The 15,978-nt window shown below is 43.9% G+C and overlaps 2 protein-coding genes across 2 annotated transcripts; both read left to right on the forward strand.

Annotated features, from left to right (window-relative positions):
• Positions 1 to 430: 430 nt before the first annotated feature.
• LOC127777097 (glutamate receptor 3.4-like) lies at positions 431 to 5,942 on the forward strand. Its single transcript, XM_052303605.1, has 6 exons — positions 431 to 1,146; positions 2,619 to 3,964; positions 4,042 to 4,319; positions 4,588 to 4,619; positions 4,712 to 5,118; positions 5,255 to 5,942. Exons 1-6 carry the CDS (start codon positions 891 to 893, stop codon positions 5,738 to 5,740), a joined length of 2,805 nt encoding a protein of 934 aa, XP_052159565.1. The 5' UTR covers positions 431 to 890; the 3' UTR covers positions 5,741 to 5,942.
• A 4,250-nt stretch (positions 5,943 to 10,192) lies between these two features.
• Positions 10,193 to 13,687, forward strand: LOC127777804 (cytochrome P450 77A3). The gene is made up of 2 exons (XM_052304425.1): positions 10,193 to 11,635; positions 12,923 to 13,687. The coding sequence occupies exons 1-2, from the start codon at positions 10,334 to 10,336 to the stop codon at positions 13,418 to 13,420; spliced, it is 1,800 nt and encodes a 599-aa protein (XP_052160385.1). The 5' UTR covers positions 10,193 to 10,333; the 3' UTR covers positions 13,421 to 13,687.
• The last annotated feature ends 2,291 nt before the right edge of the window (positions 13,688 to 15,978 follow it).

Genomic DNA, 15,978 nt, shown 5'->3' on the forward strand with positions numbered 1-15,978 from the left:
AAATGGTACAGTTTCTCCGAAAAATTTTCTTCATCAGCATTTGTTAGAAAAGTTTTTAATATTTTTTCGTGAACACGTAAAAGGATTGCACGTTAATATATTATATGAAATAGAGTTTTAAAAGTTTCTAATATTTATAATGTATTCGTTTGTGTCATCGATGTCGCAAACTCAGTTGCATTGCATCCCTTATATCCATCAGCTCTTTACAACACCTTAATCCTACAAGTGTCAGGTTGGACGGCCAAGATGAGCCGTAGTGATCATCCGACGGTCGAGATCCTTTCCCTGCAACGGCTACGGCTCGGATCACCCCATCCACGAAAAATATCTCCCTTTTTTTTTTTTTGCGGTTTCGCCATGGCTCTCTCTCTCTCTCACCACGAACGCCATGGCCACGCAAAAAAATTCCTCCCTTGCTCCCGTCTCCATCGCACACTGCCCTGTCCCTCTCTCCTCCTCTCTCTCTCTCCATCGCTCTCACTTTCTCTCTCCTCATGTGTGTGACAATGGCGATGCACACATGCACACACGCGCGCGCTGCTGCTGCTGCTGCTGTCGCAGTACACTCCCTTGTCCTGGTTGCAGCTGAGAGACTTGCTGTAGCAGTAGGTGTACTTGTCAATTCGCCCCCAAGCATTCTGCTCCATCAGTGAGCGCGAGAGCTCGGCCTCCTCTTCCTCCTCCTCGCATGCCCACCTCAGAATCATCTCTGGTTGTGGTGAAACCGATGGTGATGATGATGGTACGAGCACTGTAGCTTCGATCCAGGTCTAGAATCGCATGTTCTTCCCCCACGCTTTCTTGGATTGCGGCCAAGAATCGATGCGAGCGGCGCCAAGATTTCGTTCTTGGAGCGGGTCACTCTAGTGCGGCGACGACCAGGGGCAATGGGCGGCGCGGCGGCGGTGTTGGTGGTGCTGTGGCTGGCGGTGGCGGCGGCGGGGGCTGGGGCGGGGGAGCGGCCGAGCGAGGTGTCAATCGGCGCGCTCTACACCTACGACTCGGTGATTGGGCGCGCGGCGGGGCTCGCCATCGAGCTCGCCGTCGGCGACGTCAACGCCGACCGGACCGTTCTGGCCGGGACCACGCTCAGCCTCATCTCCCAGGACACCAACTGCAGCGGGTTTCTTGGAACAATCGAAGGTCAGTTCATTGCTTCTTGATTATGCTAGCTGTGATGTGGAATTCTTTGAAAAAGTAATGGTTTTGATTGGACCCTTTTGATTTTCCATGGACTCGAATTTTGAGTGAGCTGATGAGTTCTCCTCCACTGACAGAGTGACAGTATTCTAATCTGATTGGATTGGTATTGGGCTTTATCCCAATTACCAACCAGCTAGGTACAGTTAGAAATTTGATGAAGAAAATAGTGTTAAGCTTAATTTAGTAGCTGAATTTGCAAAATGAGTGAAATGATGATGAGTGAGTGAGTTGCTGTGACCCAAGAAAACTAATTTGGGAAGAAGTTTCAATCTTGTTTCTGGACTGGTTCATCTATTTAGTCCCCTTTGCCCTTTAGCAACTTTAGCATAAGACTCACTGATAGTGGTGGAGATGAGGGAAGCACAATCTGACCACCATAGTCCATACTGTTCCTGGTATGGTGGTGGATGTAAATTATTGCAACTGCAATCAGCAAGCCCTTTTATAAAATCAAAAGTTAGTTGCTACTTGCTACTAAACGTCAGAACTTACACGTTGGAGTTGATTATTGGCATTGCCTAGTTGCTTTCGATAACATATTGTGCAGTACTTGGCCTTTGGTCACATGTATGAAGAAACTTGTTCCATTCGATTCGTTTTAAAGTAATCATATTGGTTATTTCATTTCACTTGTAGTAGATAATTTAGTTATGTTGTCAGTGTCTTTCCTTTTTATATATTCACTTCTGTTGTTGGGCACAACAAATTCAGAGGAACTAAATGTTGACTAGTGACTATGACAAAAAGAATTCAGCTGTGAAGCATTATTTGCACTTTGATGTCTTAGTATATAACTTGGTCAAGCTTCGTTTAACCTCTAATTTAATACAATAACTTGCTTGCACGCGTTTTGCATGATTCCTCAATAATGCTTTAGTTGGAAATATTTGAAACAACTGTTTTGTTGAACTTTTGATGGCGTTGTCCTTTCTTGAGAATTGCGCTAACCTGATTGTCCTGGCAATGAAAGGAGAACAGACAAAAAGCATACTGGTACAATGACATCTCAAGTGCCATAACTCATGAGATTGCTTATGTTCCTTATGATGCAAGAAACACATTAAAGAGCACCCAATTCTTTACTTTATTCTCATGCCACATTCTTTTTTCTTTTTGTGGCATGTGTCGGCAACAGCATAACTAAATTATTTGTGTGAGCATCATCAAAAACAGATATTCAAGACACCAATAGCCATATTTTGAACCATAACTGCTTTGCCTATTGCTTTTAGACAAAAAAAAAATATTTGCATAATACAAATCAATAGTAGTATCTTATACTATGTGAGCAGAATGAAACTGTTGCCGGTTCTTTCTTTACATACAAATTCAGCTTCAATTTGTCAATTATTATAGCCGGTAATCACTTGAATTGTCCATGAACTGATTCATAAAGCATTATTTTGTTACAGCATTGCAGTTAATGGAGAAAAACGTGGTTGCTGTCATTGGTCCACAATCCTCTGGAATAGGCCATGTTATTTCACATGTTGTTAATGAGCTACATGTTCCTCTTTTATCGTTCGCAGCAACTGATCCAACACTTTCTGCATCAGAGTATCCGTACTTTTTAAGGAGTACCATGAGTGACTACTTCCAAATGCATGCCGTTGCTAGCATCGTTGACTACTATCAATGGAAAGAGGTCACTGCTATTTTTGTTGATGATGATTATGGGAGAGGTGCGGTGGCAGCCCTTAGTGATGCGCTTGCATTAAGTCGGGCAAGAATTTCATACAAAGCAGCGATTCCTCCAAATTCAAATGCAGCTACAATCAATGATGTACTGTTTAGAGCAAACATGATGGAATCAAGAGTGTTTGTTGTGCACGTCAATCCTGACGCAGGGATGAGAATATTTTCTATAGCTAACAAGCTCCGGATGATGGACAGTGGCTATGTCTGGATAGTAACCGATTGGCTAGCTGCTGTCCTGGACTCCTCCATGTCTGGAGATCTTAAAACCATGAGCTATATGCAAGGATTAATTGTTCTTCGTCAGCACTTCCCTGATTCTGAAACCAAGAGGGAGTTCATATCTAAATGGAACAATGTAGCTCGTAATAGGAGCATTGCTTCTGGCTTGAACTCATATGGTTTTTATGCTTATGACTCGGTTTGGATTGTTGCCCGTGCTATCGATCAACTTCTCGATAATGGGGAGGAGATAAATTTCTCTGCAGATCCAAGGTTGCATGATTCAATGAACAGCACACTGCGTCTCTCAGCCCTCAAGTTATTTGATAGTGGTGAGCAGTTGCTACAGCAACTTCTCCTCACAAACTTTACAGGCCTAACAGGCCAGCTCCAGTTTGATTCAGACCGCAATTTGGTACGCCCAGCATATGATATCCTTAATATCGGTGGTTCTGTGCCCCATTTGATTGGCTATTGGTCTAATTATTCTGGACTTTCTGTTGCTGCTCCTGAAATTCTATATGAGAAGCAACCAAATACATCTACGAGTGCGCAGCGGCTTAAAAATGTGGTATGGCCGGGTCACTCTGCTTCTAAGCCTAAGGGCTGGGTTTTTCCAAACAATGGGCAGCCTCTGAGAGTTGGTGTTCCAAATAAACCAAGCTTTAAGGAGTTAGTGTCACGTGATACTGGCCCTGATAATGTGACTGGGTACTGCATTGAGATATTCAACGCAGCAATTAAACTTCTCCCGTATCCAGTTCCTTGCCAATTCATAGTAATTGGGGATGGTTTAAAGAATCCTATCTATGATGACATTATTAACATGGTTGCTGCCAATGTATGTCCTTGGTCTTTGTTCTTTCTTCTTCGAAAAGTTTGATTTTATTCCTCTGATTTGTATTTATTTTCTTGTAGTCCCTTGATGCTGCTGTAGGAGACTTTGCTATTGTGAGAAACAGGACAAAGATTGCAGAATTCTCACAGCCTTATATTGAGTCAGGGCTTGTGATAGTAGTGCCGGTGAAAGAAGCAAGTTCAAGTGCCTGGGCTTTCCTTAAACCCTTCACATTAGAAATGTGGTGTGTAACAGGTGTTCTTTTTATTTTTGTTGGAATAGTTGTTTGGATTCTTGAACATCGGACCAATGAGGAGTTTCGAGGCTCTCCAAGACGGCAGATGATAACAATATTTTGGTATGTTTCTGTTGCTCCTCTTAAGGATATGTCTATTTTTTGTTAAAAAGAAAAGAATGTGGTTATATCATAGGTCAGCATATCTTTCTGGAACCAGAACTCAGACTGGGAGCATTTGTGAAACCTTATTCAATGGAGGCAAAAAAAAACACCTTTATTACTTTTTTTTTATCCGTGAGCAACAAATAGTTTAATATTTTTATCTTGTTAATTTGTGTAAATATTAATAGTAAGAAAGTAACAGATTATTTTTTTTCTTCCTTTTCAGGTTTAGTTTCTCAACAATGTTTTTTGCACACAGTAAGTCCATTAGATGCATTTTATGACATCGTGTTAAACTATTCCATGTTTTCCCATTTCAATGGACTTATATATCATCCAACTCACTTCAGGACAGAACACTGTAAGTGCGCTTGGGCGGTTTGTGCTGATCATATGGCTGTTTGTCGTGCTGATCATCAATTCAAGTTATACTGCTAGTCTGACGTCGATTCTCACAGTCCAACAGCTTGCAACTGGAATAACTGGGCTTGACAGTTTGCTTTCAAGTGCTTTACCTATTGGATACCAGGCTGGAAAGTTTACTAGAAATTACCTGATTGAAGAGCTCAATGTTCCTGAATCTCACTTGGTACCGCTAAACACAATCGACGAGTACGCTGATGCCCTTAATCGTGGACCCAAAGATGGTGGTGTTGCTGCAATTGTTGATGAGATGCCATATATCGAGATCTTCCTGTCATACCATTGTAACTTCAGAATTGTAGGACAGGAATTCACAAAGGAAGGATGGGGATTCGTATGTTCACTATCCTTCATCCTTCACCTTTCCTGGGCACTCCTGCCCTTGCATCTAAATTCTGAACTAAGCATAATCCCCATGTCTTGTACTGTGGACGGAACAATTTAATCTGCTTTGATGTTTTCCTTTGCAGGCATTCCAGAGAGATTCTCCTCTTGCTGCAGACATGTCAACTGCAATCCTTCAACTTTCAGAGAGTGGCCAGCTACAAAGAATACATGACGAGTGGTTCTCGCGGTCGAGCTGCAGCTCTGATGACAGTGAAATGGGAGCAACCAGGCTCGGCCTCGGAAGTTTTTGGGGCCTCTTTCTTATGTGCGCTCTGATATGCGTATTCGCTCTCGTGATGTTCTTTGCAAGAGTCTGCTGGCAATATTCCAAGTACTCAGGTTCTGAAGAACCTGATGAGCCCAAAGACGATAGTGCTGGCACCGCCGAGATTGCAGCTGAAGCCGTTGCTGAAATGCAGCGGAGGAGGCCAAAGCGTCTTGGTAGCTTCAAAGAACTCATGCAGTTTGTTGATAAAAAGGAAGAAGAAGTCAGGAAATCGATGAAGCGGAGACCAAGTGAGAAAGATAATCAGGGTGTTGGTTCTTCAGATGCGCAGTCAGTGGCTTAACCGTAGAAGATTCTTTCAGGTTCAGTCCTTCCTTCGTTCTACACATCACAAAAATGAAAAACATACTAAAGTAGATAACAGCAGTATACTTGTAGAATCTAGAAATCCATTTTTTCTCAGGATTACTCGAATTATGTCTCATATATACTCTTAATATGTTCAGCAATTTTCCCATTTTTTTCCCATTTGGGAATGCCATGAACTGTGAAAAGTGTATCTGTTTAGGTGCTTCTCTGAAGCACATGTATGACTTCTCATTTGCTTTATTTTTTTTATCTTTGACACCATGAATTTGTGAATTACTGAATTGCCTCGCTGGCATTGGATATTTGTGATCAAAAGTAAGAACTACAAGCTCCATACTATCATGTGAAACATTACTTAGAAGACGAAAAGAAATAGACATCCAACTGTATTTTTTCTTCTGAATCTTTATTACCTGCAAAATAACCTGAATTATGAACTGAGTTTTCAGGAAGGGAAACAGGCTAGCTGAGTAGTCATCACTTAACCCAGATCTGGCCAGTCTTGCGTGGGCACAAGAACCATAATGATTCTCACTACCTTTCTGGTCCTGAATCAGATAACACGGCATACTAGTAGTCTAGTACTACTAGTACTTGTTAGCATAACTAACACCCCTACTCCTAAACAAACAAGTACTACCCTTTGTTTCATATTGCAAGTCATTTTAATTTTATCCTAAGTCAAACTTCTCTAACTTTAACCAATTTTATAAAGAGCAAATACACTAATATCTACAATAACATATAAATGTACCATCAAGACATATATTATGGTGAATTTAACAAAATTAGTTTGATGTTTAAACATTGGTGAATTTTTCCATATACTCGGTAAAAAACTTACTGAAGTTTAACTTAGAACTAAAAATGACTTTAATACAAAGAGAATAGAACCCTATAGAAGCGCTTCCTGGGATCAATGTTGGATTGGAGACAAAAACTTCATCTCTCCCAACCATGGTTTATAAAACTGCACGGTTACCACGTGCGGTAACCTTCTCAGTTTTTAAACCACGATATACCTCGCGATAAAACCACGATATACCTCGCGATAACCGTGCAGTTTTTAAACCACGATATACCTCGCGATAAAACCACGATATACCTCGCGATAACCGTGCAGTTTTCACGGTAACCACCAAATCATGGTGTGGCGGTAACCCCATAAAAACGGGTTGATAAATCCTACTCCCAACTGATTGAATTAAGTAATGCACTAGTCACACCAGCTACCAGTGATCATGAACAAGGCAAGGATCACCACTAGCACTTTGTGCATTTCTGCAGCTCGGTCGTCAAGCCTGCTGGATCCAAGGACAGGCAAGTTACTCCGGTTCCCCTTGCACTCAAGTGACTCAACTACCAGCAGCCGGACAGTTACAGTGGCAACCTGCTAGTACTCGTACCGTGCCTTGTCTACTAAAGCTGTTTCATATTCTGATATCTCCATTGCTGTTATTACCACTAACGAAACGAATTAGAGTTCTTTCCTGAATTGTCTTTGGAATTCAAGAACCCACATCTCCATCAAATCGCAACAGAAGGCTCTTGATTCATTCAGCCGATGGATCAGTCGATCGCCTTTATCGCCATGGACAGCGACGGCGAGAAGACGGCGTGTATGTGTGTATGTGTTCAGTAACCGATTTCGGCGCGCTCGCTGCCTCTAACGCCGAAATGTTGGGAAGTGGTTCCGCCTTTGTGTCAACTTTTAAAGAGACAGTGAGTGATAAAACACAGTGATCCGAACACACTAGCAATACCCTCACGATGCCTTTTTTTTAATATATAATTGATTTCACTATGCCTTTTTTTTATATATATGATTGATTTCTAAAACCCAGCATCTGCATCCAACCAGACATACACCGTCAAAACGATACAGAGTACTTAGACTCACATCAACACAAAAATCGTTCACCACAAAGCGCTTAGACTCGAGAAACATTAAAAAGGGTATCTTACAACCATAAGATAGCACACATTTAAGACACCAAGCTAAAGCTTCCAGTTATCTTCTCATGTTCCACCTATATTTTGGAACTCTTTGCTTCCAAGATCCTGCATCCATTTTGGAACGCATGAAAATTTCTCGATTTCAAATGTCATCGAAATAAAACATTGTCGTGTGAAATTTTTGCGTTCCAGCTGACGAGCCCGAAACAACTTAATTTGGGATCACTTTAATTTATAGGAAAAACAAAGGATAATTTTGAAAGATTTCAATACTATAGAAAAATTCCTATGAAAACCTTTACAATAAAGCATTGGACCATATCCTATCCTTTGGAATTCCTATGAAATGAATGATCCTATAGAGATTTTAGAGAAAATTTAGCAAGAGTTTTAACTTATTGAAAATCTTCCTTTGAGTCTATCACTCTCATTTGATTCATGCGTTTCTCCTGCGGTCTAATGAAAAGGACATTTATGTGTTTTACAATTATCTTTTTTTGCACTTGAATTCTTGTTAGAACATGTGTTTTTTCTATTCCTATGGTTTTCAGTTTCTACTATTCAAATGACTCTTAGGCTGTGTTTAGTTCACACCAAAATTGGAAGTTTGGTTGAAATTGGAATAATGTGATGGAAAAGTTGGAAGATTATGTGTGTAGGAAAGTTTTGATGTGATAGAAAAGTTGGAAGTTTGAAGAAAAACTTTGGAACTAAACAAGCGGGTCAAATGAGTAAAATGTATTGGCGGTTCTTAAACTTATAGGGTTGTGTCATATAAATCCCTAAACTCTCAAAATGCATATCCAAATCCCAGAACTTGTCAAAGTGTATCATCTAGGTCCCAAATTGACACATCCCCTCTAAGATCCTATGTGACACTGATGTGGCATGCCACATCGACGTGACGTGTCTTTTTATTTTTTTTTTCTTATTTTCTTTTTCGTTTTCTTCTCATTCTTCTTTTTTTTCCTTTCTTCTTCTCGGGTTACATAGAAAGGAGAAGAAAGGGAAAAAAGAGAAGGAAAAAAAAGAAAATATTTTAAATGGGTCGCATTTGTCAGTTAAAATGATGCCACGTCATGTCCGTGTGGCATGCCACATCAATACCACGTAGGATTCTAAAGGGGTTGTGGCGATTTGGGACCTAGATGACACACTATGACAAGTTCTGGGATTTGGATATGCATTTTGCGAGTTTAGAGACCAAGATGACACACTTCTACAAGTTTAAGGACCGCTCATACACTTTACTCAAATGAGTAAAATACATTAGAGCATCTCCAAGAGCCTAGCCAAATGGCTCTCCAAGTTAAAATTTGGCTAACTTGCACAAAAAATCTACTCCAACAGACTAGCTAAATACCTCTCCAAGCCATCTGGCTGGCTAAATTCCCCACCAGACTAGCCAAAGTTGGCCAGCCAAAACCGCCTAACCATATGTGGGACCCACGCCTGTTTCCCCCTCTCTCTCCACGCGGCACGCACCAGTGATGAGGGCGCCACCGCCCCGTCGTCGCGCAGCCAGCCCCCGCCGCCCCGTCGTCATGCGGCCGGCCACCGCCACCGCCGAGCTCCGCCTCGAGCTCCGCCGCCGCCCCCCTCTAGATCCGCCGTCGAGGTCGTCGCGAGCCGCCGCCGCCGAGCTCCGCCCCGAGCGGCGTCAAGGTCGTCGTCGCGAGTCGCCGGCGTCTCGCCTCCCGCCTCCCCACGTCGCCGCACCACTGCGCGCGGTCGCCCGCCTCCTCGCGTCGCCACACCACCGCCGGCGAAGAGAGCTCCCTCCCTGCCTGCCGCACGAATTTGCCGTCAGAGCGGCACCGGCGGTGCATAGGGACACAGCTCGAGCGGCGGTGGGGATGGGGATGGGGCGGCGGTGACGGATGGGAGTGGGAAGGGGGGTTTGGAGAGAAGGGGAGAAAGATGAGGGACAAGAAGGAGGTGTAGAGACTGACGTGTGGGCCCAATTGTCATATAGACTCAGAATAAAGAGGACGAATGGAGAGGCTGTTGGAGTAAAAGAGAGTTTAACTCGCTAAATTAAATGGAGAGTTGACCAAATAGATGGGCCTGTTCACATTGATGAAAAAAAAAAACCTTACCAAATTTTGGTATAGTTGCCAAAATTTTGGCAAGTTTTTTTATATAGTTATCAAAATTTGGTAGCAAACTAAATGTAGCTTTTTTTTGGCAACTTACCAAAATTTGATAAGGTTGAAAATGACATTAAAGTGAACAGGCTCAATATTTGGAGAGTCGAATTTGAAGAGATTGTTGGAGATGCTTTTACTGTGCATAAACGAAAAACCGTGTGCAGCCGCCAGTTTGCTACTTTGCAAACGCGTCAGTAGAGTACTACTCCGAGTGATGAGTGTGTGGGTCGTCTTCCCAACCGAACGCGGGAATTAAAGCGCGGGAAGCAAATGGCTAACGGCTGAAGAAAAAAAAAAAAACAGCAGCGGCCATGGCCATGGTGGACAGCCAGGCTAGCTCATCACGGGCCAAGCCGCTGGTTTTTCTTCCCATTTTCCACTACCACGGCTAGGGTTAGGGTTAGGGCAGAGAGCTGAGCTTTCACGAGCTCGCCATTAATGTCACACTGGAGCGAGCATTCATGTCTCCCTTTCAGATGGTAGATGGCTCCGCATTTACTCCCCCCACCCCACTGTGTAGATGCCTCCGCCGCTATATATCTCTCCCACCCACCCACTCTTCCTCCACTCCGGCGAGCTATACCAAGCTACGAGGTGAAGAAGCTGAGAGTGATCGATCGATCGAGTGTTCGACGGCGGCGGCGAGGTCGAAGATGGTGGACATGAACGACGTGCTGCTGGTGGTGTCGGCGGCGGTGCTGGCGGCGATGTGGTGGCGGCGGTGTTCCAGGACCGGCGGCGCCGACGGCCTCCCGCCGGGGCCGCCGGGGTGGCCGGTGGTCGGCAACCTGTTCCAGGTGATCCTCCAGCGGCGGCCCTTCATGTACGTGGTGCGCGACCTCCGCGAGAAGTACGGGCCCATCTTCACCATGCGGATGGGGCAGCGCACGCTCATCGTCGTCACCGACGCCGACCTCATCCACGACGCGCTCGTCAAGCAGGGCGCGGCGTTCGCCAGCCGCCCCGAGGACAGCCCGACGCGGCTGCTCTTCAGCGTCGGCAAGTGCACCGTCAACTCGGCGCCGTACGGCCCGCTCTGGCGCGCGCTCCGCCGCAACTTCGTCGCCGAGATCGTGTCGCCGCCGCGGGTGAAGGGGTTCTCGTGGATCCGCGAGTGGGCCGTCGGGAGCCACCTCCGGCGGCTCCGCGCCGAGTTCGCCGCCACCGGCGCCGTCAGGATGATGGCCAACTGCCGCCTCTCCATCTGCAGCATCCTCATCTGCATCTGCTTCGGCGCCAAGATCCCCGACGAGCTCATCCGCGAGATCGAGGAGGTGCTCAAGGACGTGATGATGATGACCATGCCCAAGCTCCCGGACTTCCTCCCGCTCCTCACGCCGCTCTTCACCAAGCAGCTCGCCGCGGCGCGCGAACTCCGGCGGCGCCAGCTCGGCTGCCTGGCGCCGCTGGTGCGCGCGCGCCGGGAGTTCATCAGGGGCGGCGGCGAGAGGAACGCCGACGGGAACACGGTGGTCGGCGGCGTGGAGATGGTGAGCGCGCCCGGCGAGGCGTACGTGGACTCGCTGTTCGACCTGGAGCCGCCGGGGCGGGGGAAGAGGCTCGGCGAGGACGAGCTGGTGACGCTCTGCTCCGAGGTGATGAGCGCCGGCACGGACACCAGCGCCACCGCGCTGGAGTGGGCCATGATGCACCTCGTCCTCGACGCCGGCGTCCAGGACAAGCTCTACGGCGAGGTCGTCTCCAAGGTCGGCACCACCGCGCGCATCACCGAGGCCGACGTCGAGGCCATGCCCTACTTGCAGGTAATATTTATTTATTTATTAACCAACCAAATTATTATTACTTCTACTCTTCTGGTTTAATTACTACTTAATCCACTACCTAATTGTAGCTGCATATATTAGTATCAAACTTGATCTGACAATTTTGACTGTTTTTTTCCTAAAAAAACTCAAATTTTGTGGCCATGTATTAGAATGCACTGTTCAAGGACAAAATGAAACATGTTTTCTTAAAAATTTGAATGAGTTGAGGTTTATAGAAATTTTATGGTAAAAAGGTTAGTGGGACTCACACTAGGAGTCAAATGGACAATTGTTCTTGTTGTCAATCATTGGCAGACCAATCAGCTACCAACCAAACTTTTGTCACAACTAAAAGGAGTGTCACTGTCAATCGATCAGTAGTAATTAAGTACCATGTTTAATTTCTTTTGTTCTTGAGCTGGATCCCGAGCTGCAAACCAAGATTGCGGCTACTAATTAAGTTCACCACAGAAATTAAGGCACTGATCTGGCACTAACAAAGCCGGCGCAGTCCAAATGGCATTTTCTACAAGCAAATGTCATGAAAAGGACATGTTACTTGTGTTCTGAGAAAACGAGCTTTCATTTGCTCCTCTGTTTAGCTGAAAATGATAAGCACTGCACTGTATTAATTTCATCAGCTATTGAGGTTGCCCTTTTAATTTACACCATGAATTTTTGCAAAAAACCCTGATAAGTCCCCATCATATTGTTCGTGCAAACAAGCATCCCCATGAGTTAAACAACATAAAAAATTCCCCATCTACCATTAAAATGTACTGGTATTAATTGTTATAGTAATTAACATTTCATAGTATAATCCGAAGAATAAAAAACATTTTTTTAAAAAAAATGACATGGGTGATGCGGATTGAGGAGCTCACCGAGATTGGATTGAGACAGTAAAAAAAACTCCCTATCCACCAATAACGTGTAGTATTAATTGTTGAGAACTAATCTCTTGGTATCTATATAAGTATTAACTATAATGTATCACATCATATATTAGTTTTGTTTTTTCATGAAGCAACGGGAGTAAAACCATTCTTAAAAAAAAAGTTGTATCGTAGTTTTGAATCTGGTTATACGCCTGTCCAAACTCATACCTATAATTTGTTTTTCTTGTGAGACAGAGAAACAGTTCGCTTCATTTCATTGTATAATAAAATGAAAAAAAAATGAAAAAAAAAGAAGATACGGGTGATGGGGAATTGGGGATATGCTGAATTGCTAACCGAAATGGATGGATTCGCGGCGCTCGATCGCCGGCGTGCGCATGTGCAGGCGGTGGTGAAGGAGACATTCCGGCGACACCCGCCGAGCCACTTCGTGCTGTCGCACGCGGCGACGAGGGACACGGAGCTCGGCGGGTACCGCGTGCCGGCGGACGCCAGCGTGGAGTTCTACACGGCGTGGGTGACGGAGAACCCGGCGACGTGGCCGGACCCGGAGGCGTGGCGCCCCGAGCGGTTCCTCGAGGGCGGCGAGGGCTTCGACACCGACATCACCGCCACCCGCGCCCTCCGCATGATGCCGTTCGGCGCCGGCCGCCGCATCTGCCCCGCCGCCACCCTCGGCGTCCTCCACATCCAGCTCATGCTCGCCAACATGGTCCGCGAGTTCCGCTGGGTCCCGCCCGCCGGCGAGGGCCCCCCCGACCCCACCGAGACCTTCGCCTTCACCGTCGTCATGAAGAACCCGCTCCGCGCCGCCCTCGTCGAGCGCCGCGTCGGCGGCGAGCTCGCCACCGGCGGCGGAGGCGGCGCCGCCGCGTCCGCCTAATTAAGTACTACGATATAAATACTTCGGTAGCTGCTGTCCGTTGGATGGCGGATGGACGGACGGATGGATGGATATGCAGATGATGTCTTAAATTTTTACTTAAATAGAGTGTTCTCTTGATATCTTCTTCTTCTTTGATTTTTTTTTGTTTTATTAGTGGATCTCTTTTTTCTTTTCTCTCTTGTTTTTATCCAGGATTAAGTGTACCTACTGCTGCTTGATCTGCTCATATATATATTGGTTTCCAAGTCGAGAAATACCTATGTTAATTAGTTTTTTTGCAAAACACGGCGCAAACACAAATACTCGTAAACATGTGTTCATTCATATGAACGCCCATAGCCTTTGTTGAGTTGTGATCCAAATTCATTTGCACTTAATAAAGGCCAGTTTCTGCCGTAGTGGAGCGAAGGCTGAAGCTGGCCCATTGGGCTGTGCGCCTGGGGACGCCCGGGGGTGCGGGGGCGGAGCCCCCGCGGTACGGATCATCATCCCTTTTTATGGTTCCACTATATATATATACCTCTTGTAAGCCGCCGTGCGGCGATGTAACCTCACCTCAGATATAGTGAAGATATTTTGCTGGCTGGCGCCCGTGGTTTTTTCTCTCCTATTGTTCTTTATCGTTTGTTCGCCTATCGTTTCCTAACAGCCTTTACCCTGCCTTATATGATTAATTTGCATCTTTGTTTTGGAAGGAATATACAGTTTAATTAAAGGATGATGTGGGATAGCCAAGGTTTATAAAACTGAACTATCAAAAGAACCGCTCCCGAATAGTTTCGAAACCATTCACTACTGGTGAAATTGGACCAAATTTTATTAAAAAAAAACTTAATTTAATTTTGGCAGATGTATCGAGTAGTATGCGATGATCTCCAGCTAGCACAAAACCTTCTATTTTTTTTTAAAAAAAAGCGATGATCTCCAGCTAGCATAAAACCTTCTATTTTTTTAAAAAATCAAACAGTTTCCAATAGTTTTTTATGACCCTTGGTGCTAGCCAAGTATGAGATCGCTTCCATTGTTTTCCCCCCTCAAAATGATGAATTATCCATGGTTGGTGTGATTTCTGATTTCCATCTGTGATTTTCTTTTTCTCATTTGAAAACCCTTCCATCTGCGATTGAAAAGAACACTAAATTTCAGCATAAAACCAACAATTTTAATACTATATTGAAGCACGACCCTTTTGCATGGTTGAGAGAGAGAGAAAAAAAAAGACCTTAAACTATTCCAATTGTTTTTCTTTCTTAAACAACATGCAAGGATTCATCAATGCGTCCTTGTAATCCCTCCGTCCCATAATAATATAAGAAGTTTTAGGGTTGGACACGATAATTAAGAAAGTATGTAAAAGTGAATGGTGAGGATTGTAATTGGATGAGTAGTGGAGATAGGTGAGAAAAGTGAATGGAAGAAGTTGTTATATTTTGGAACAAATTCTGAGGCTAAAAATTGTTACTACGTCAAAAAAAAAAATTTAAAGACGCACCACACGTTCTAGAAGCTCGACTTCCCTAAACGATTGGGAAGCAGCAACAGTGATAAAAAAAAAGTACGACTTAAATAATGGGTTTAGCAATTAAGGTTTTGGATTCCAATTGATTAGAGCTTTGACGGAGCCACAACGTTTGAATCGGTTGGTATGGAAATTAAAGCCCATATAATTTAAATTAAAAATATAAATATTTTTTTCATTCAAAATACCAGATCATGGTAATCATCCCGCTATTCTGCAATTCCAACGTTACCAATAGTTAACTATTAGATGTAAAAATTAAAACATCATTTATAATCAACCTAATATATAAATTCACTCACATATTAGTTAGCTATAAATATATATTTCATTATACCTAATTCTCCTGTCTATTTTGTATAGTTCATTAGTAGAGATTATTTTGCAGTTGGCTATAAATCTATAATTTTTTTTCTTTCTTCTCTTCTCTTTCATTCACGTAAGTATAAATGTGATGTATTAACTTGTATAATTCTCTTACATCATTTTATTGCACTCGCTCTAATGGATTGAGCTATGATTGAAAGACAAAAAATAACAAACAAACCAAGATTTTAGGATAAGATCTTTACATCTCTCTACTTAATTTTAGCATTTTGAAAGTATGTACGGAAACAGAAAACGATGAAAAAAAGAATTTAGATTTAACCTAAACTTAAGTTCCAAAATTTACATTCCTGTTGTAGCTTCTAAGCTGAAGGTCGCAGCCAAAAAGAAATGTTGCTATTCTCTCTTCTAGGTTTTACGACGCCGCTAGCTGCATGCGTCACTGTTTGTAAACTCATGTACCTAAACTCGAGAACGATCAAAACTTTAATTAATTTCACAAGCGCAGAAGCGAGTACCAATTTTTGTTTGATATAATTACTTTTGATCAACTTGGCACATATGGATAATTAGTGTAGTGTACTAAGAACGTACAGAGTTGGATGAACGTACATGGGCGACCGTGTTGATAGCTCGAGCACACTCATGTCGCGCCATATACAGAGCAACATGACATATATGATGATTGTACCATTTCATGTTACCATGT

This window comes from Oryza glaberrima, chromosome 6 (assembly GCF_000147395.1).
Source record: "Oryza glaberrima chromosome 6, OglaRS2, whole genome shotgun sequence".
Lineage (NCBI taxonomy): Eukaryota > Viridiplantae > Streptophyta > Magnoliopsida > Poales > Poaceae > Oryza > Oryza glaberrima.

What these genes read in the sequence shown, in the direction of transcription:
- LOC127777804 (XM_052304425.1), top strand. Translation starts at nt 10,334, where the DNA reads ATGTCTCCCTTTCAGATGGTAGATGGCTCCGCATTTACTCCCCCCACC. An exon ending in AGGCCATGCCCTACTTGCAG is followed by an intron (nt 11,636 to 12,922) that starts GTAATATTTATT and finishes GCGCATGTGCAG; the next exon opens with GCGGTGGTGAAGGAGACATT.
- LOC127777097 (XM_052303605.1), top strand. Translation starts at nt 891, where the DNA reads ATGGGCGGCGCGGCGGCGGTGTTGGTGGTGCTGTGGCTGGCGGTGGCG. An exon ending in TTAACATGGTTGCTGCCAAT is followed by an intron (nt 3,965 to 4,041) that starts GTATGTCCTTGG and finishes ATTTTCTTGTAG; the next exon opens with TCCCTTGATGCTGCTGTAGG. An exon ending in CAAAGGAAGGATGGGGATTC is followed by an intron (nt 5,119 to 5,254) that starts GTATGTTCACTA and finishes TTTCCTTTGCAG; the next exon opens with GCATTCCAGAGAGATTCTCC.